Source organism: Monodelphis domestica, chromosome 1, assembly GCF_027887165.1.
Source record: "Monodelphis domestica isolate mMonDom1 chromosome 1, mMonDom1.pri, whole genome shotgun sequence".
Classification (NCBI taxonomy): Eukaryota; Metazoa; Chordata; class Mammalia; order Didelphimorphia; family Didelphidae; genus Monodelphis; species Monodelphis domestica.
In genome coordinates this window covers 22,712,100-22,733,408 of record NC_077227.1, presented here as the reverse complement: position 1 = coordinate 22,733,408, position 21,309 = coordinate 22,712,100, and the positions used below count along the sequence as shown (strand labels likewise).

General features: G+C 38.8%; 1 protein-coding gene across 2 annotated transcripts in view; it reads right to left on the bottom strand.

The window, feature by feature from the left end:
* The window catches only part of CABCOCO1 (ciliary associated calcium binding coiled-coil 1), a 168,533-nt gene that overhangs the window by 125,233 nt on the left and 21,991 nt on the right, over positions 1–21,309 (bottom strand). For both annotated transcript variants that reach the window (XM_007478275.3, XM_016428377.2), the window contains exons 2-3: positions 14,636–14,742; positions 11,949–12,118 (exon numbers count right to left, since the gene is read on the bottom strand). In XM_007478275.3, coding sequence (XP_007478337.1) covers positions 11,949–12,118; positions 14,636–14,742 — 277 coding nt within the window. The remainder of the gene's footprint in view (positions 1–11,948; positions 12,119–14,635; positions 14,743–21,309) is intronic.

Below are 21,309 nucleotides of genomic sequence, written 5' to 3'. Positions count from 1 at the left end.
TAGGAACTTTCCAAGTTGGGAGGGGGAGTGAACAGGGGCAATTCTCTGAATTTAGGTAAAGAAGTTTCCCACTCAAGTGTCTGCCAATGATCGAAGGAACATAGCCACAATAACTGATTGATTAGCATGGCATCACTTTTCAGATAAGACAGGTCACTTTCCATTTAAAAATCATTATGAATATCATTCTTCTATTTATCCAAGCATAGGTTATGTATAAGGAATGTTATAGAAAGACGTACACCCAGGAGAAAACTCCTTACATCATTCTTAGGATCTGACTGTTTCTGGTCAACAAAACCTGGGTCCTTGGTTAAGGGTCTTTAAACAACGGCTACAGGTGGTCCAATTTCTCAGCCATGCAGAGCTTGGTTCAAACAATGCAATAAGGTTTTCTCTCAATTCCCACAAATGAATAAACTACTCACAAGACAGAATTTGCACTAGGCTAGTAATTGAATAGAAAGGGAACTGAGCTAGCTACAGAATTGAGTCATCCAATGGAGTCAGTGGGGTTCACTTATATCTTGTAATTAACCACTTGTCCGAATCCCTTCAATTTCTCTCCCAATGGATCTGCTCCCCACAAGTATCCTCTCTCTCTCTCTTTGGGGGAATCTCAGGAACACTTGAATGGGAGTCAGTCAAGATTGACAGCCATGAATACGTTGTGAAATAACAGGTATAGACCAAATACATATAGACTACAGTCCTGTAGTGGAAGGAAGGACTTAGGTTCAAATGATGCTTCTAATACTGTGTGATGATGGTTGAATCTCTCTCCTCTCTGAGCTGCAGGCTGTAAGTTATAAACAAGTGTGTCTGTGTGTATTTTGTAGGTAAATTTATATACATATGACTTTTCCCTCCAGGAGAATATAAGATTTTTGAGGGTCTTTTGCTTTTGCATCCCCAAGCTCAAGCACACTTAAGTTTGTTTATCTTTTATTTATTCATCCTTTCATTCATTCATCTGATTCATTTATTTTGTCTCTGCCTGTGATTTCATTGGAGTGGAGACTTCCCTGAAGAGGAAATTCCTTCCACCAATGCAGATCACTCTCTAAAGTTTAAAAGTCTCGGTTGTGGGAGTACTAAAAAGTTAACTGGTTTGTCCAGGGTCACATAACTACTGTGGGACAGAAGCATGACTTTCTTAAGGTCACCCTGACTCTGAGGCTGACTGACTTATCACTACACTATACTATGTGACACACAGAGGGCCCTCAATCGATGCTTGTTGAATTCAGTTGACTTGAAGGCAGTTTTTATACTAGGAACTCTCAGGCTTAGGAAAGTCCTGGGTCCTTGGCATAGTGAGGAACAAGAAGGATTGTATCTTGCATCTCTTCTTCCAGAGCCTGTGCCTCCACTGATGGAACTCTGAACAGATGTTGCTGTATCCTGGGTACAAATGATTTTACTAGTCGGTTTCCCCCTTAAGTCTACATCCCCTTCCTTCTTGGAGTAGCTGGCTAAAATCACATTCTTTCCTAGTGACTCTGGCCATGTTGAGATGGAAGGGTTTGAGTATTTTTTGCCTGAAAGGAAAAAAAAATTGGATCCTCTCTCCCCCACTCTGGATTAGCTCTGCATTCATACTTTTTACTCTCCCGTGGTTTTATGAGCAGCTAAATGGATTTTGCTCAAGTCTTCAAAAATCAACTTTGAACTGAGGCCAGTGATATAAAATTTCAACCTAAGAAGAATAATTCTGAGTCAGTTCTAAGCAAAGCAAAGTGAGTTAAAAATGGAAACGCCTTATCCACTTTAGTTAAAATGTTTGTGCAGGAGAAAGAAAGGGGGAAAGGCAGAGGGGCCACACAGACATGCTGAGCTTTTGATGGAGCCTTAGAGGTTATACAGTCCATCCTAAGCCATCTAATGACTTACCCATCTGCATTCTAATGATTTTCATCAGTTTCTCTTATGCATTCCTATATCCTAGAGAAGATAAGCTCCTTGAGAGGAGGGACTCCCCTGCTGCCATTTGTCTTCCCCATGTAGAAGATACAGCAGGTGCCTAATGGTTGTTGGCTCTGTTGGATTAAATTATTTATCTCAGGAGACTCTCTCCCCACCCCAGTCCCCCAGTGCCCCCCCCCCAATCTGGGAAATATGGAACGTGACAGTTTTTCTAATCTCTTCAATCAGATCCAGAAACTTTGCAACTATAGCCTCCTCCAGAATGACATGGGCTAAGAAGAGGGAGCAGGTCTCCAGAACATGGCAGCATTACAGAAATTCTTTTGAGTAGTGGGTTCAAATCCTATCTCCCTGACCAGGTCTATTGGAACCTCTGTTTCTTCATGTATAAAACTGGAATAATTACATTTATACAAACCTAATCTCCAGGGTTATCTTCAGGCTTAAACTACATAATACATGTAAAGTGCTTCAGCACATTCTCTTGATAAATACAAGGTAGTTACAGTGCTATCTACTACCTGGGATGCTTTGAGCAAGTGGCTTCCCTTCTTTAGTCCTCAGTTTTTTTCTTCTGATAAATGGGACTTTGTTCATTCATCTATAAAGTCTCTTCTAGTTTATAGCAATAATGACATTATTATTAATAATAATAGCTAACGTTTGCATAGCACCTCCTATGTGCTGGGCACTATGCTAAGTGCTTGACAAATATTATCTCACCTGGTCCCCACAACAACTGAGGAGAGAGATGCTATTATTATGGTCTTGCTTCCCCATATCAAGACCATTTTATGCTTGAGACTGAACTTCATTTTGATAGCCTCCATTTATATGGCATTTACTACGTGCCATGCACCATGCTGAGCATTTTACAATCATATTTAATCCTTACCACAACCCTGCAAGGTAGGTGCTATTATTATCCCCATTTTATAGATGAAGAAACTGAGGCAAGTAGAGTTAAGTGATCTTACCGAAGCTCATGTATTTAGTCAGTATCTGAAGTACCATTTGATCAGGTCTTCCTGATCCTAGCCCAGAACTCTCCACCATACCACCTAATAGCCTATGATGTGCCTTCTGACTACTTTGCAAACCTTAAAGTACTATATAAATGTGTTTTTGAGGTTGTTATTATTATTGAGGGCTTATGAGTATCTAGGGCCATAGTAGATGACAAAAGGTGACTCAAGAAAGCTGATATATTATAACCAGGTAAAGAAACAAAATCGATCAGCCAACAATCATTGCCTGAATGCCTACTATGTGTCTGGTATGGCGCTAGGAGCTGGGGGTACAAATTGCTTCAGTTACCATGGTACATGGAACACTCCAGAGGGGACAATATCATTTGATTGAAAGCCACAAGAATTTAAGCAAAGACACATGTGAGGGGGTATAGGGTGTAGACCAAGAATTAGAGATGGAGATGACTTGAATCCTTGTGTCTCAGTCAGTGAGGAGAAAGAGTAAGGGATGGGCTGACCACTTACATGAAAAAAGTCAGATTTGCATAATTTGGAATGGCAGATTCTGTCATCTTGTCCAATGTTCCAGAATTTCTATCTGCTTGAATTCTGCTGCTTGCTTAAGTAGATCTCTTTATTTGATTGGCAAACCATTACATCTATTAAATCCTCTGTGTGTGTGTCTCTCTCTGTATCTCTCTGTGTCTCTCTCCTCTCCCTTCTCCCTTCTCTCTCCCTCTCCTTCTCCCTTCTTCCCTCTCCCCCCTCCCTCTCTCTCTCATTTATTACAATGCTCTGTTCCAAAATTGGTCCAACCAAGAGAGGTGTTGCTCGATGTGTGGAGAAAAAAAAAATGCCGCTTGCTCTTGGGAAGATAAGCCAAGTGGTGCATCGATAATAATGTTCAACCCTGAACAGCCCCTTTGTTGTCACATTGCATTATACATCTTTAACTCAAAAGCAAGACTCATGATGCCTCAGGAAGGATTTCTGGTGTTGCTAATTTTATATATGTTCAATTTTTCTCAGCATTCCATGACCTGTTTCTTGATAGCAATTTTTTTTAAAAAGCAAAGCTTCATTACTTCCTAATTTGTTCTTATTACATAAATGAATTCAATGCTGTAGTTCCAAGAACTATTGTCCTTTTCACGGTTTCTATTCTTCTCCCTATTGGCTGGTCAGCAGCCTTCTGAGGATCCTCTTTGCCCCCCAAATATCCTTAGGAAAATAATTTTCATTCTTCTTAACCCATTTTGCTAGTGCTCATTTTTTTTCTTTGCCTCTTCTTTTCAGTGATGTTGTCAAGGAAGAGATTTCCCAGCTGCACAGAACTTCACACTTGGAAGGGACTTCATTCCAATCAGAATTTGACCCAGATTTCTTCCCACAACATTGCTGATCAGTGGTCATTCAGACTACATTTGAGGACCTTCAGGTACGGAGAACTCATCATATTCCCAGGCAGAATATTCTGTGTTTGGATAATTCTAATGGAAGTGAAGTTTTTCCTTCTGTCTGTCTCTACCACTGAATTGGGAGGACTTTGTGAGCAGGGACTGTCCCTTGTCTTTCTTTGTATTCTTCCAGAGACTAACATTTAAAAGCCACTTAATAAATGGTCATTGATTGATTGACTAATTTCCTGACTACATATCAGTCCTTTAAATACTGTCTGACTGTTATGAGTGGCAGCTAGGTGTGTGCCTACACAAGAACTCAGTGGATAGGACATCAGGTCTGGAGTCAGAAAGAATCATCTTCCACAGTTTAGATTTGGTTTCAGATTCTTACTAGCTGTGTGATCCTGGGCAAATCACTTGACCCTGTTTGCCTTAGTTCCTCACCTGTAAAATGAGCTGGAGAAGGAAATGGCAAACCATTCCAGTATCTTTGCCAAAATAACCCCAGGGGGTCATGATAAATGACTGAATTGAAAAAAAAAATCATACAATTCTGAGGGACTTATGAGAAAGAATGTTATCCACATCCAGAGGAAGAACTGTGGGAGTAGAAACAAAGAAGAAAAACAAATGATTGATCCCATGGTTCAGTGGGGATATGATGGGGGATGTAGACTCTAAATGATCACTAGTGCAAATATCAATAATATGGAAATAGGTCTTGATCAATGACACATGTAAAACCCAGTGGAATTGTGCATTGAATATGGGGGGTGGGTGTGGAGGTGGGGAGGAAAAGAACATGAACCATGTAACCATGGAAAAAATTCTAAATTAATTAATTAAATAAAAATTTCAATTAAAAGAAAGAAAAAGAAAAAAAGAAAAAACATCATGATCCCCTAAGTTTTTTCCTTTTCCATTTGACTATCCTCCATTTATTCAAATGAACCCCATATGGCACAGTCTCCAAGCTCCTTGCTATCCTGTTGATAATACTTGAGGCACATTATGCTTGAAGACTGCCTCTTTACAAACTCTGGTGACATGATTTACGGTTGACCTCTTCTAGTTGTTAGTAATGAAAAGGAGTCAGTCATTTTACCTTCCTTCCCTCTTATTTGTTTTCAGAATTAATAAAGGTTATGAAAGATTGACATTCTCCTCTCTAATTAATCAGTGATCATACTGACTAGGCTGAGAAGATGCCTATATTAAAATGTGTGTGTGTATAGACAGATACACACATGTCTATGAGGATCTAAGGACTACTTTGGATAAATCAATATGCCCGACAGTTGCTATTTAAGAAGTCTCTGTCTGTGTCTCTGTCTCTTATATTGTTTCTCACTCTGTTCCTCTGAGGCAGCTTGATGATACAGAAGATTTCTTTGTGTGTGCTCAGGAAGACCAGAGTTCAAATATGACTTCAGATGCTGATTAGTTATATGGTCCTGGGCAAGTCATTTCTTCAATTTTCTCAACTCCAAAATGGAGGTCATGATAGCACCTGCCTCCCAAGGTAATTGTGAAATAATTTGGAAAGCACTTAGCACAGTGCTTGGTACATAGGGGGTGCTTGACAAATGCATATTCCCATTTGTCTCTATTCTTCTTTCCTATAAAATTATGTAATGGGACCCAAATCATCAGGGTTTCTATTGGCCACTGACAAAAAAGGAACCCCAGAAAGAAATATTATTACCTTAATTTTAGGTACTCTAGTCTTATAAAGAGATAATTGGTGGAAGAATGTGAAATCATTCTATTGAAATATTTTTAGAAGGGAAATTGATAGAGAAATGGGACAGATTTGTTATAGCTCTGACTTATTAATATTTTTCTTAAAATGTGTCATTTAGAGCCAAACATAGTACTTCAGATGTGATGTTACAGATGTGGGAAAGCAGAATGGAACTATTGTGTGGCATCTTATGTCTTTCCACCTTCTATTACATTCTCTCTATCTATATAATCTTGTTGGCCTAATTTTAGCAGCTTTTATTTGCCTACACATTTATTAGGTGTGTATCACATATATAAATAGCCAGATTAGTCACTGAGAACTGGTCTTTGTCCCTAGAGAACTGTTGAGCAGGAGAAATATGACAGGAAGCAAAGTAAAAATAGAATTAGGGTTCTAAACAGGCATAGAACTATGCCACACAATAGAAAAGGATGAGTGGGCAAGAAAGGTGGAAAAATGGTCAAAAGATATGGACAAATTTTAAAAGAATTGCAAACTATTAAATTATATGAGTGAATTTCTAAATCAACAATAATAAAAGAAATGCACCTCAAAATAACAATATACCTTCACTTTGCACTTGAAAATTGGTAATGTGAAGATTGGATTTAGCTATCTCCTGATTGTAACAATAAAGATACTTAGCTCTTTCTTTATTGTGAAGGTAAAATTGTAATCTCCTGATTGTAATAATGAAGGTACTTAGCTCTTCCTTCATGGTGAAGCTAGAATTGTAAGCTACAATCTATTTTTAGATTTTTAACTACAAAAAGGTGTTAAGTAACCACAAAAGGTGAATTAACCACAAAAAGGTGTTAAGTAACTACAAAAGGTGAACTTATCAAACAAGGATTTAAGTGACCCAAAAAGATAAAATATAACCAAAGAAGATGAGAACTAAAGAATGGGCAGTTCTGGAAAAAATCTAACCAAAGAAGGTGAGAACTAAAGAATGGGCAGTTCTGGAAAAAAGCGTCTGCTGTGATTGGTAGACGTGAAAATTTAGAGGTGACACAAGAGAAAAAGGTCTTTAAATAGAGAAAAAAAGATGGAAGAGGACAGTCAATCACCTGGGCTTGGAGTGAAGGATCAGTCACTCGGAGCTGAAGGGAAGACAGACATTCAGAGATTCGGACATTCAGGCATGTGGACATTCAGTCACTGGCTCGGAGGAGTGACTGGAAGGCAGACACCCAAACTTATTTTAGACTGTCACCATTGGTGAGTGAAAAGCTGACTTAGTGACCCTGACTTTCTGGAGGTGTGAAGCCTCCAGGAAAGGTCCAACTTCTTGAGACTCTCTTTCCCTGGCTGGGGCTTAGAAATTCTAACTGGTATTAGAAGAAGCCAGAGTTTTTTTCTCCCTCTCTCTCATTCCTTAATATATTCCTTCTATTGTAAATATTGTAAATAAACTACCACAAATTCCATTTACTTTAGTAATTCATTTTGGGATTTAGAAATTAAATCCCTGGTGACCACCTAATTAATATATTCAAAGTCTCAACCACAATTAAATTTAACACTAAAGATGACAAAAAGATTGGCAATTGTCTATGTTGAAGGCCTTTTGGAAATATAAGCACATGAATACATAGTTGGTAGAACTGTGAAATGGTACATTTTGAAAGGCAATTTGAAAAGTGGCTAAAATGTCCACAGCCATTGATCCAGAGATTCTGTTACTAGTCTTATACTCCAATGAAAACACTTATAAGAAGAAATACTTATAGCAGAACTTTTTGTGATAACAAAGAATTAGAAACAAAGTAAATAAGCATCAATTAGGGAATGGCTAAATAAATGTTTGTACATTAATATAATGGAATGATGGAATATTACTGTGCTGTTAAGAAATGATACGAGTGATGAATATAGATAAGCACGCAAAGAGCTATCTAAACTGACGCAGAGATAGAAGCAGAGTCGAGAAAATAATCACACAGTAGCTATAATTAGAAAAAAAAAGGAACAACCACATAGGAAAAAAATGAATATGGCAAAACTACCAAGGACAAGAATGACTCAAAAAAAGAGTAAAAAAAAATCCCATCTCGTCTCTTTGTAGAGCTGGGAGGTTTACAAGTGATGGATACTGCATATATTAGCCACCACAGTTACTATAAATATTTTTGTACAAATAGGTTCTTTCCTTTTGGGTAGGGCTCTTCTTTGGGTCATAGACCTCGTTGTGGTATTTGTTAGGTCAAAGAGTATCCAGTTTTATTGGTATTTGGGCATGATTACAAATTGCTCTCCAGAATAGATGGATATGTTTACAACTCCACCAAACAGTGCATTAATGTTGCAGTTTTCCCATGCTCCCTCCAACATTTATCATTTTCCTTTCCTGTTATATTGGCCAATCCAATAGGTATGAGGTGGTACATCAGAATTATTTTAATTTTTATTTCACTATTGAATAGTGATTTAATGTATTTTTTCATATGAATATAGAAAGATTTGGTTTATTCCTCTGGAAACTGTCTGTTCATGTCTTTTTGAACATTTATCAAATGGGGAATGACTCTCATTCTTTTAAATTTGATTAAGTTCTCTACATATTTGAGAACAAGGCTTTTTTTCAGAGACACTTGCTATAAAAAAATCTTTTCCCTAGCTTTTTCCTCTCTTTCTAATTATGATTGTTTTGGGTTCTGTTTGTGTAAAAATTTAATTTGATAGAGCCAAAACTATTTATTTCACAGATTGTAATGCTGTCATCTCGTTTGGTCCTAAATTTTTTCTCATACATAGATCTGACTGGTGAACTATTCTCCTAATTTGCTTATGGTATTGCTCTTTATGTTTAAATCATGTATCCTTTTTGGTCTTAGTATACAGTGTGAGATGTTGGTATACACCTAGTTTCTGACATTTTTTCTTCTAATCATACTAGCATTTTCTGCAAAAACTTTGATCTCTGGGTTCATAAAACACTAGATTACGATGGTTATTTACTACTTTGTGTTGTGTATCTAATCTATTCCACTGATCCACCACTCTATTTCTTAGCAAGTTTCAGATTATTTTGATGATTTTTGTTTTATAATATAGGTTGAGACCTAATATGACTAGGCTACCTTCCTTCACATTTTTTCCCAATAATTCCCTTGATATTCTTGACCTTTGTTACTACAGATGAATTTTGTTATTTTTTCTAGTTCTATAAAATAATTTTTGATAGTTTTATTGGTCTGGCACTAAGTAAGTAAATTAATATAAGTAGAATTGTCATTTTTATTATAGTCTTGGCCTACCTGTGAGCAATTGACATTTTTCTAATTGTTTAGATCTGACTTTATTTGTGTGAAAAGTATTTTGTAATTGTGTTCATAAAGTTCCTGCAGTTTTCTTGATAGGCAGACTCCCTCCCTATAGTCATTTAAAATGGAATTTATCTTTCTATCTCTTGATACTGGACTTTGATGGTAGTATATAGAAATGCTGATGAGTTATATGAGTTTATTTTATATCCTCCAACTTTGCTAAAATTGCTAATTATTTCAACTATTTTTAGTTGATTCTTTAGGATTCTGTAAACATACCAATATATCATTGCTTATTCTATTTCCTTCAATTTCTTTTTCTTTTTCTTGCTATCACTATCATTTCTAGTAGAATATTTAATAATAGTGGTGATAATGAGCATAGCAGGAGGTTTTCAAAGGAAGAAATCTAAGCTATCGATAATCATATAAAATGTTCTAAATCATTAATAATTAGAGAAATGCAAATTAAAGCAACTCTGAGGTTCTCCTACTCACCAGATTGGCAAAAATAATGAAATGATGAAATAATGAAATAATGAAAAAAAATGAAAGAGGGAAGTGGCAAAGGTTGGAGAGGTTGTGATAAAATAGGCATATGGGTAAGATGATGGTTCTGTGAATTGGTCCTGACTGTCTGGAAAGCAACATGGAACATTACCCAGAAAGTTACCAAACTGTGAATGTCCTTTGTCTCAGCTATACCATTATTAGCTCTATATCCCAAAGAAGTCAAAGAAAGAGAAAAAAGTTATATGTGTACAAAAATATTCGTAGTAGCTCTTTTATTGTGGGAATTCAAAATTAGAAATGAAGGAAGGAATTCTCTATGGGGGAATAGATAAACAAATTGTGCTAAATGAATGTGATGGAATATTATTGTTATAAAACATCATGAAATGGAAAATTTCAGAAGAAATTGAGAAGATCCTCGTAACTGACCCAGAGGGAAGTGAACAGAACTCACAATGATAACAGCATCAGAGTGGGGGGAAGAGACCCTTTCTAAGACTTTATTACTGATCATCACCATGATAAATTATGAGTCCAAAAGAATGAAAATGAAGCAGCCCATTCACCTTCTGAACGAGAGGTGAGAGACTTAAAATTGGGAAAGAAATGTCTATTTCTGGACATGATTAATGTGATAATTTGGTTTGCTAGGCTATGCAGCTACAGAATAACAGCTTTCCTTTTCTTTCTTTCTTTTTCTTTTTTCTTTTTTTTTTGTATATTCAGTTGGAGGGTAGGTCATGAGAGTGACTGATTAATTATAAAATGAAAGAAAAAGGAGCCATTACATGGTTTGTATGTTACCATGCCCTATGCCCCATTACTGTTCTCTCCATGTAGTACTTTACAGAAAATCTCTCTTTAGAATTTTGTGGCTGTTGTTATTCAGTCATTTTTCAGTCATGTCTGATTCTTCCTGCCCCCATTTGGGGTTTGCTTGGCAAAGATGCTGGGGTGGTTTGTCATTTTTGTTCTCCAGCTCATTTTACAGAGGAAGAAATTGAGGCAAACAGGTTTAAGTGACTTGTCCAGGGTCATACAGCTTGTAAGTGTCTGAGGCTAGATTAGAATTCATGAAGGCGAGTTTGTCCAACTTCTGGACTGGCACTCTATCAACTGTGCTATGCAGATGTCTTTTTTAGGAAACAGATGGAAAGGGGTGGAGAAAGAGGGAAAATATTCCTGTCTCCTTCCTGTAGGGGATAGGGTATCCAGGAACCCTAGGGATCAAAGGATCATAGTCTTAAAGCTAAAAGGCACCTTAGAAGGCATCTAATCCAGTCCCCTTATTTTATAGATGAGGAAAGTGGGACTAGCAAGGTTTTTTTCTTTCCTCAGCTATGGGATGTCAGAGGTAGGATTTGAATCTATGTCTTTTTGACTACACTTACTTAAAAGGGGATAGAGACCCAGATGGTACCTGCTAACTGAGTGTCTGGTGCAAGAAGATGGAGAGTGGATGGGACAGAAGTGGCTGTGGTCCTGTGTCTCACTCACTGAGGCCAGTGATGCTCCAGGCTCTGTGAGGAGGACAAGAGGTAAGAATATTTTCTTCCTGCTGAGCTAGTAGGACCTGGGGAGTTCATCAAGTTCATTTCTCTTCCTCAGAACAGTTCTGTACTTAAAAGGGGGATGAGTGTCTGCCCTATTTTAAAAATATCTTCCGGGAAGATGATTCTAAAGCCCTTTCCATCAAGAGGCTCTGGAAAATTTCTTCTTACATAAGCCTAGCCAGGCTAGTCCATTTCACAGGGACCCCAGGGGCACCCAGGCAGAACGCAGCATCTTTTTATTCTGAGATACACTAACAACCCTTCTAAATAATACTTAGATGAGAAAAGCCCAAATGCTGAAAGAAAATGGGCAATTCTGAACCAGGGGCTGGTTGGGAGTTGGGGTACGTATAGAAGTCCGGGAAGAATCCAGTTTTTACACAAAATTAACATCTCTTTGGCAAAGTGATTTTGAAGATGCCTCTTTTTGGCTACACTCAGAGGGAAAATGATATCATTTTCATTAAAGGATTTCAAAAATTAGGAAGTAACTGCTTAAGAACAAAGAATTCTGGAGAGGGGCCAATTTCCAGCTTCTTTGAAGAAAAGGGGGCAGGTCTACTCACTGTTGAGGTTCTGCAGCAACTTGTCTAGCAAAGCCATAAATTTGGACAGCTGGAGAACGGTGAAGTTCTTGTCTTTGGCCCACCAGAATCCGGATGTGAAATAATCAAGCAGAATGGCCTCCTTTAGGGAAGTAGGAAGTTTCTGGAAATTCAAGAATCCTTCCATTTTTCTGCAGCCAAAAGAAAAGGAGAGAAATTAAATCTAGCCCTAGTGGAAGACAGAAACTGCTGCCTCTAAGAAGCGTTTGGGAAGGATGGGGCCCGGTAGGGTTTAGAAGGCGTAGTAATGGTCCTAGGCGAGTGGATTAATTTAGCGCTGCTGCATTCAACACTCTTCCAAGCTTGGTGTGGTTAAAGAATTGGGAGTTCTCATGAGCGTTCCAATCAACATAGGGAGAGCAGAGAAAATGTAATAAACTCCTTAAATGAAGGATGGGTGGGCATGTCAGTTCCTAACCATTTTTGCATGGATGGATGACTTAAACAAAGGCAGCCTATTACGATGGAAAAGAAAGGATGCTGGATTTGGAGTTGAGAGACCTGGTTTCGAATCAGCCTGTGCTCTTCCATCCATCCTGCCGTGCAACCTTGGAAAAGTCACTTAACCTCTGTGGGCCTCCATTTTCTCATCTGTTAAACCATCAGTTTGAACGAGATGCCTTTTACTAGCCCCTTCCAGCATCCCATCTAGGATCCTGTGAATTGAAGACTTGTCTGCACTTAGATTCTCTGGCAATAATCCTCAGCCTTTTTTGAGCACAAAGGCCGGCATAGAGCAAGCCCCTAACAGATGTTTGCTGACGAGTTGAGCTATAATTAGGGTGGGTCTGTGTCTTTGCTTCAGGATAAGACATTGAGAAAGTACCAGGAGCATCATCTGGGGGCCCTTCGCTCTTCTGACTTCCCTGCCTCTATTTCCCCAATATGGAAAGAGCCAGTGGTGGCAGCCTCTTCTCAGGGGGCTCTTCCTTCCCTGCCTACCCCAACCCTCAAGGCAGAAGCAATAGACTCCCTTCAGGGGCCCTTCCTCCTCCTTTAATAGCTTAGAAACCTTGTGGTTCTCTAGAATGTGCTTCTTCAGCCCAGAGCTTACATCATGGGTGAATATACTTGACACTCCCCACACCACACCCCCTCAAATCCTCCCACATACACAGATAGCTGCCACTTGCCCCAGGTGCAGAAACTACTAGTTATCATGAAAACAAGGGGCCTTTTTAAACATCAAAATAACTTCACAGCTCCACACAGGATCCTAGTTGTACAATTAGCATTCATTGATGGAAAAAAAAAAATCCAAGACTAGATTGATTTGGACTGCTTTCAAGCTTGGGGATTACTAATTCTAGACCAAAGAATGCAAAGCCTTGAAGAGAAATCCCTGAATTTGAACAACTGGGAAGATGGTTTGTGTTTTCCTAAGGGAACCACGTTCTTCCCCAGAAGGGCTCCTTGAGAGGGAGGAAGTCATGAGTAGCCTCGGATACCCCATCTCAGACCCAAACTTCATTGCCTCAGCCCATGCCTAGCTTTCCTTTTGCAATCTGACCAGCTCAGCTTAGTTCCATGTTTCAGAGATTTTTATGCATTTAGAGATGGAAGGAAAGTTAAGGAGCCAGTCCCATCCCCTCATTGCAGAGAAGAAGAAATTGCGAATAAGAGAAGTGAAGGCACTTGCGACATAAAGGCTAACTTTTGGATTGTCTCAGACCCAGCAAGGCGTCGTGCCTTGCAAAAGAAATTGGCTAATCAATATTTGTTGAATGGAATGGTAGTGGAAGCCCTTGGACTTCGGATTTTAATTCCAAGGCTCTTCCCATGACCAAATTCCTTTCCTTTGTGGACCTCTGTAGAATAGCAGAAGACACCCTAGGGTCCTCTTTCTCTCAGGAAAACTAGCAGAATGTAGAGCTGTGGTCCATTCCATCTCAATGGATTCCGGGGAGTGCTACATGTTCCCCCAAGGCAATAAGATGCAAATTCCCCAAGATGCTACAGGCAGAGAAGCCTATGGCTCAAGCAGCCTTTCCACCAGTTTCCAAACTTTCTATTATGCAATAATTTGTCCCTTCTAGGACTAAGGCAAGCAGCCAGATCAGATCACCAGGGCCAGTAGCATCTCTGGCATTCATGACTCTGTTGCTTCCTTCCAGCCAATGTAGTAACTAACCATTGAAGAATACACTTCTTTGATTCCTGAATGATGCCTGGGACACACGTCTGTGCTCCCCTTTCCTGGCTTTTTGATAGCTATTTGTGATTTCCTGATAGTAATAATGACTTTTGAGGAATATATGCAAATTTATTTACATCCAGTTCAGTTTGGGGGGGTTCAAACTGCTGACAGATGCAGGTGGTAGTAGAGTCACACTGGTAGATGAAGTCATCTCCTAGAGGATGCACATCAAAGCATCTCCCTCTTGAACATTTATATAAGAAAGATAGAATTAATAAAAAAGCAAAATGAGAAAAAAATCCTATTTTTGATTGAAGAATTACAAATTTGTATGTTTTTTTTTGTGGGGGGCACAATGTAGCATTAATTTTTTTTCCTTATGTGGGCAAGGAGCTTGAGAGGCCTGAATGGAACTGGGTCATTATTTCAGACAGCCATGAAAATGATGGCCGTTGAGTTCTCTCCTTTGTGGGAAAGCTGGTAGATGGCATTCTACTGTCAGAATACTCACTTTTGAACCCCATGTATGTTTTCATTAAGCAAATCGGTGATTTGGTCATCCGAAAGGAAGTCGGAAAGCAGAAGGATCTTTGGAGATTCTGCGGATTCAGGTTCTTCCTATAAGAGAACAGTGGTGAAGATTATTGCAGCGCCCACTTGGACCTAGAGCCTGTTCTGCTAGCAAATAGACCTAATCTGTGTATCCCCAACAAAAGTTATATTAGTTTAGATCTAGTCTTTCAGTAATAGAATAAAAGAACAACCCTTCAAAATATTGTCCATTCTTAGGCTAATTGGAAGAAAAATCTCCTTAATTAGCCTTGGATTTACATGATACTGCTCTTATGAGCCCTTCACTATGAAAGAAGAGATCCTAAATTAAGAATTAAAATAACCCTACTCCTGTGAACCCATGCCTGCAAACCACTGAGCCCCCGCTACATTTCATTTTGTTTATGTATAAACTTCAATGTTTGCTGCTTTTCTCCTGTGACACTTGGGGCTCTTTCTCCTCCACCCCAAGTGTTCCCGTGACCCTTGGGATTATGTGGCTTGAATTCTGCCTTTCATAAGCTGAGAGGAAGACAATGTGACATATTAATTTTGCTTTCTTTCCCTTTTTTTAAGCCTTCATTTTCCATGTTGGAATCAATGCTCCATATTGGTTCCAAGGCAGAAGAGTGGTCAGGGCTAGGCGATGGGGGTCAAGTGACTTGCCCAGGGTCACACTGTAAGGAAATATCTGAGGTCAGGTGTGAACCCAGGCTCTTAATCTACTGAGCCATCCAGCTGCTCCCATTTATATTAATTTTCTAAAAAGGGAGTGCAACAGCTAAGAAGTCCACAAGGTAGTGTTCTCTTGAGTCATGGCAAGCTTGCAGGTTTCTCTGATCTAAGGGCTGCCAGTCTTCCAAAAGGGTTGCATTATCTCTGTTGGCCATCAGATGTCACACAACTTGCAAATACCCACACTGCTCCTCCTCAACCAGAAGCCCATGCTTTGTTGGTGCTGAGCAGTTTGGACTAACCTCACTGGACAGGGTTTCAAGGCAGTCTAAGGGGGGAAACATGAGATAGTTCTCAAAATCTTAAAAACTGAAATCTACCACCTATTGGTCAGTTCATGAGTTCCCACCCTGTCTGGGCTTCCTTCTCTCCGTTCTGTCTCCTCTACAATAACTAGAGCCAACCAGAGAATTAGGATGGTATTCTCACATACTTTATTATGCATTAATCTACTCATCAGCAAGCATTTATTATCCAGCTACTATGTGCCAAGCAATAAAATAGATAATGAATATGCAAATATAAAAGCGAGAGGCTGATGTCTTTAAGGAGCTTTGGTTCTAATGGGAGAATGCATTTAGAGATGAGTAAGTAGAACACACATAAACATAAAACAAATACAAAACTGTTTGGGGAGGGAGAGGCTAACAATTGAGGGGATCAAGAATGGCATCTTGAAGGAGGCACCACTTGAGTTGATTTCATGTCAATGATAATGGAATGTAGTATTATATACTACATATATTACATATATAATATATTATAGAATAAAGTATAGAGGAAATAGATTGAACATCCCTATATGGAGAGATCCAGGTGCAGCCATCTCCTAAACCCTCTCCTGATTGTCTTCCTAGATATTCCAGGATAATTTAGGGAAACCCATCCATCTGCATCTGCAATTCATGGAAATGATTAAGGTCACATCTTTGCTCTGACTCTGTGCCAAGGACACAAGAAAAAAGGCAGAGAAAGGAGGAATCCAATTTTCTCCTGGTTCACAATCCAATCAGTATATATGGAGGGATAATTAGAAGATTAGAGGTTAATGACTTGTCTAGGGTCATACAGCTAATAAGTGAGTGTGGCAGGATTCCAACTCAGGTCTTCCTGACTCAAAGTCCTGGGCTCTACCTACTCTTCCACCTAGTAGCATCCATTATTGACTCTGAATAGCAGTCCTGGTTGAAATATGAAAGTTTCCTTGAAATCTGCCTGTTGGGAAGCCCTTCTCTAATATTTACAAAAGGAAATAGTCTAATGTAATTTGACTAACGTTCTTATTAGAGGAGGAAATCTCTCCCTTTTCTTCCACAAGAAGCTTTTCCCAAGTCCTCTAAATTCTAGTGCCTTCCCTTCCAGAAATCATGTCCCAGTTATCCTGAATATAGCTTCTTTTATACAGATGTGTGTGTATATTGTCTCCTCATTAGGTTGTAAGTTCTATGATGTCAGGGACTCTTGCCTCTTTTTGCATGTCCAGGGCTTAAGAATAGTGCCTGGCACATAGTATGTGCTTATAAATGTTTATTGACTGACTTAACTATAAAAAGCAAGCCTAAGTTAAAAAAAGAATCAAATTTGTAATGGCTCTTTTGTGAAATCTCTTGCCTGTTTGGGGGCGGAGATATATAAGCCAAGCTAGGCTGTTTGTTGTTTATTCAGTCATTTTTAGTTCTGTCGACTCTTCATGACATCATTTGAGGATTTCTTGGCAATGGTATTGAGGTGGTTTGTCATTTCCTTCTCTAGCTCATTTTACAGATGAGAAAACTGAGGTAGAAAAGGTTGAGTGACTTGTTCAGGGTCACAAAGGTAAGATGCTAGAGTGGTTTTTTCCTTCCTTTCTCTGGCTCATTTTACAAATGGGGAAACTGAGGCAAATGGTAGTGACTTGCTGAGGATCACCCAGCTAATAAGTATCTGAGTGCAGATTTGAACTCGGGAAGATGAGTCTTCAGGCTCAGCACTCTATACTCTGTATCACCTAGTTAGGCTAAACTTCATTTTTATTTCATCACCTCATTGGGCTTGGATTGTTTATCCAATAGCAGGACCCACTGGAGCCTAATATCCAAAGATGGCTCATTCACAGAAACTTGTTGCATGTTTCTTGTGAACACTGAAATATGTCACCAGTAGAGATTCCAAAAGTAAGTCCAAACCACAGAATGTTGAAAGTGGATTATAAAACTCACAATTAGATATGCTTTCTCTTGGCTTTATTATGAAATTTTTTTTCTATGAGACTGGGTGAGTTGAGTTTAGAACCAGCATGAAAGAGAAAAAGTGAAAATGTTATTAAAACTATGGATATTATTTTTCATCTGATTTTTGGTTACATAAAACCAAAAAACAAAACCCCTTTGACTCAGCTTGCTTTAGCATGTAATGTTCTAATAGTCCAAATTATAATAAGAAAAAGAACTTTTCTTAAACTTCTTGGAACAGAAAATAATGCTCATTTTCTATTATTTCATAATATTTGATGCTCTAATGATGGAAATGAATTTTCAGTTTGTTTTAGGCCACATCGCCATGAAATACAAAAAGAATACTGAATTTGGGGATGGCCTGGAATCCAGATTCAGTCATTTATTATCTTTGTGATCTTGGGACAGTCACTTCCCTTGGGTTTGGACCTTCATGTCCTCATCTTTATTCAATGCCCTTGAGAGAAGAGGCTGAACTAGAAAACATCTAAGGCCCCTTCTCTCCCTAAATATGACTCCATGAGCCTATAAGCCCATGAACCAGGTTAGAATCCTACTTTTGCATCTTCACTGTGGGACTTCAAGCAAATTACTTTTCTTCTCTGGGCCCCATTTTCTTCATCTGCAAGTAAGTAGAGATGGGGAGAATTGACTGAGATCAACATTAAGGTCTGTCCCAACTCTAAATCTATGCTCCTCTGATTTTATTCTCCATTTTTCCCTACTGAATTCTTACTATCAAGTATTGCTAATATTCTTGTGGACTGTTCTTTGATAAAATCAGAAATAGGATTTTGTTGCTTTTCAAGAAAGAATTTAAAGATAGACAAAATGGTAGGTCCGGTTCTCATGATGGTGATGTGCTACTGGAAATCAATGACAACATGTAGAAATATTAGGAATATGTGATAATTGGGAAACTGACACACAAATGATTGGCTGTGTGGTTTTGGGAAAGTCACTTAACCACTGTTTGCTTCTTCTGTAAAATGGAGATAACAATAGCAATTGGATGGAGAGTCAATAGGACTGATCCATCTATTCATATGTAGCAAAACCAAATGAGTTTATTAAAGTATATTAGGACGTATGTGCTCAGAAATCCCCTGGAAACTTTCTGAGAATGCAAGGACAAAAAATGTCTCATTTCTTGAGCTTTTGGAGATGAGGAACTTCCTGGCCTTTAGATTACGAGCTCCTTGAGATTAGGGACTCTTGTCTTTCTTTGCACTTGAAGCACTTAGCATGCTATTTAGCAATACTAGGTGCATAATAAATGCTTCTTTATTAGCCCAGCCATTTTGGGGGGGAGCTTTAAAATAATGGGATTGACCCCAAGAAGTCTTTTGGCCATCCTCCAACCCCATGAAAGTGGAAAGAGGGTAGGCCCAGTCATTGGATAGAAGAAGAAGCTTTTGGTTGGTAGCCATCCTCATTATAGCTCCCTCTGTGACAAGACGTTAAAGGATAGAGAAGGGTAGCCCTTCCTCATTCTCACATATTTAAATAACTGGGTCTGTACCAGGCACCCTGACTGCCCCAAGATTCTTTTATGGTTTTTCTTCCTTTAGCATCTACTTTGTGAGATTCAAAAGATCATGTAAGGCTTTTGAATGCTGGAGAGAAGTTATGGTATCTGATAGAGTTATGGAAGTTGCAGCAATGGCAGCAAAAGTGGGGGCTGGTACCAAGGGAAACATCTGCCTGGGGAGGAAAACCCCGGAAAGAAGAGTACAGTTGGCATTTGATCAAACTATGCTCATGAAGGCAAAATAAAAAGTGGCTAATAAGCAATATTGCAAAAATGGTTTATGTCCTAATGAAGCTTGAATAGAAATCTCCCAAATGATTATAATACAAGTGATAAGTTACTGAGTTTTGTTCTAATCATTTTGTCATACATACTTTCATTTTTTAAGTTTAGCATTCCATTTCTTTGAGTGGAAATAAACCCATCTCACAACTGATTTTTTTTTGTACACTGATTGTCCTTTTTAAAAAGAAAAAAAATCCTCCTCTTCTCCCCCCTCCCTCAGGGATAAAACATAGACTATAGCCAAAGAAATTATAGAAACGAGCAACTTTTCTCAGGAAACAGAGCTATATAGGGGCATGATTCAATGAAGGTGAGAACTAGGGGGCCTAATATTCCAACTGAGAAGTCAGGCTTCTGCCAGAACTGAATTCTAGGAACCCAAATGGCAGGTGATTGAGAAGTAATGGCACAGGCTGACAGTGCCAATGGCCTCAGCTGAGACATGCCCATTTAGCCATTAAGTGATACATATAACTTGGGCAGATGATGCTAATGGACCATGAGTTGGGCTCTTTGACGCATTCTGGTTGTGTGATCCTGAGCAAGTCAGCCTGGAAAAATAGAAAAAATAAATGGGTTGGACTCAGAAGATTTGGGTTTAGAATCTAATGTGGCCACTACGATTTGGGTAACCTCAGGCCATCAGAGTAGTAGAATGGGTAGGGTACTCCAATGGGACTCAAGAAAATCTGGGTTAAAATCCTCCCACAATTTTATTAGATTTTTGACCCTGGATAGGTCATTTAATTTTTCTGTGCCTCAGTTTTCTCATCTGCAAAATTAAATCATTGTATTTGATGGTCTCTGAGGTCTCTCCCATCTATAATTTGGAAATCATAGGGTCCTAGGATAATTCCCCTTCCCTTTATAGGCCTTGGTTTCCTCATCCCTTCCAGATCCAAACTTCTGATTCTAAGTCACTTACTGTCTCAGTCCTTAGCCATCTCTTAAAGGCATTGTGTTGTATAGACAGGGTAGGAGCTGATCTATATTGGTGGAAAGAGTTTCCTCACTGGGAATTCCATATGCCAATAAAATTATAGGTCCACACTCCAATCCCCACTTCCCCCCAGAAAAAAAAGAGCATTAATGCCTTTTGCCTTTCCATTCCATGTGTAGCATTGTTTCTGGGATTAATGATATTTCAAACATCTGGTCTCTAACAGTAAAATATTATGAAGAAATATTCCCCTAAATCAGCCTGAACATGAAATGATGCCTTTGGAGATATTGTAGCACATACAATTAAAATGAAAACAAGCCCAAGCATATCCAATGGCATAATTAATTCACAGATGTAGAAGGCAGAATTCCAATGTCAGAAAACACAAAGCCAACGCCATTTAAGCCAAGGAAGGGCTAGATGAAATCATTGATGCACATAGGAAATATTACAAATGGCATCAAATCTAAACGACAGATTAATTGAAGGCAAATGTTAGGGAAATGAATGAATGACAAAAGCATTTACTTATACTAAATGCTTTCGATATACCAAGCACTGTGCTAAGCTCTGGGGATTCCAAAATGAAAAGTGAGACGATTCTTGTTCGCAAGGGCTCAGGCAGCTCACTGTCCCAGCATCAGACTTACCCCCAGGAAGATTTAAATTCAAATATCATCTCAGATAATTCCTGGCTGTGCAACCTTAGCTAAGTCATTTAACCTCTTTTTTTCTGCCTCTATTTCCTCCACTGTAAAATGAGAAAATATATAATTAAAAATATATAATAAAACCTCCCTGAAAGAATTGGTGTGGCAATCCAATAAAATGTTATTTGTTCAGTGCTTAGGACAGTGCCTGGCACATAGTAGGCACTTATTAATGATCCCCTCCTCCCGTCAGGGGAAGCTCACATATCTGGAAGA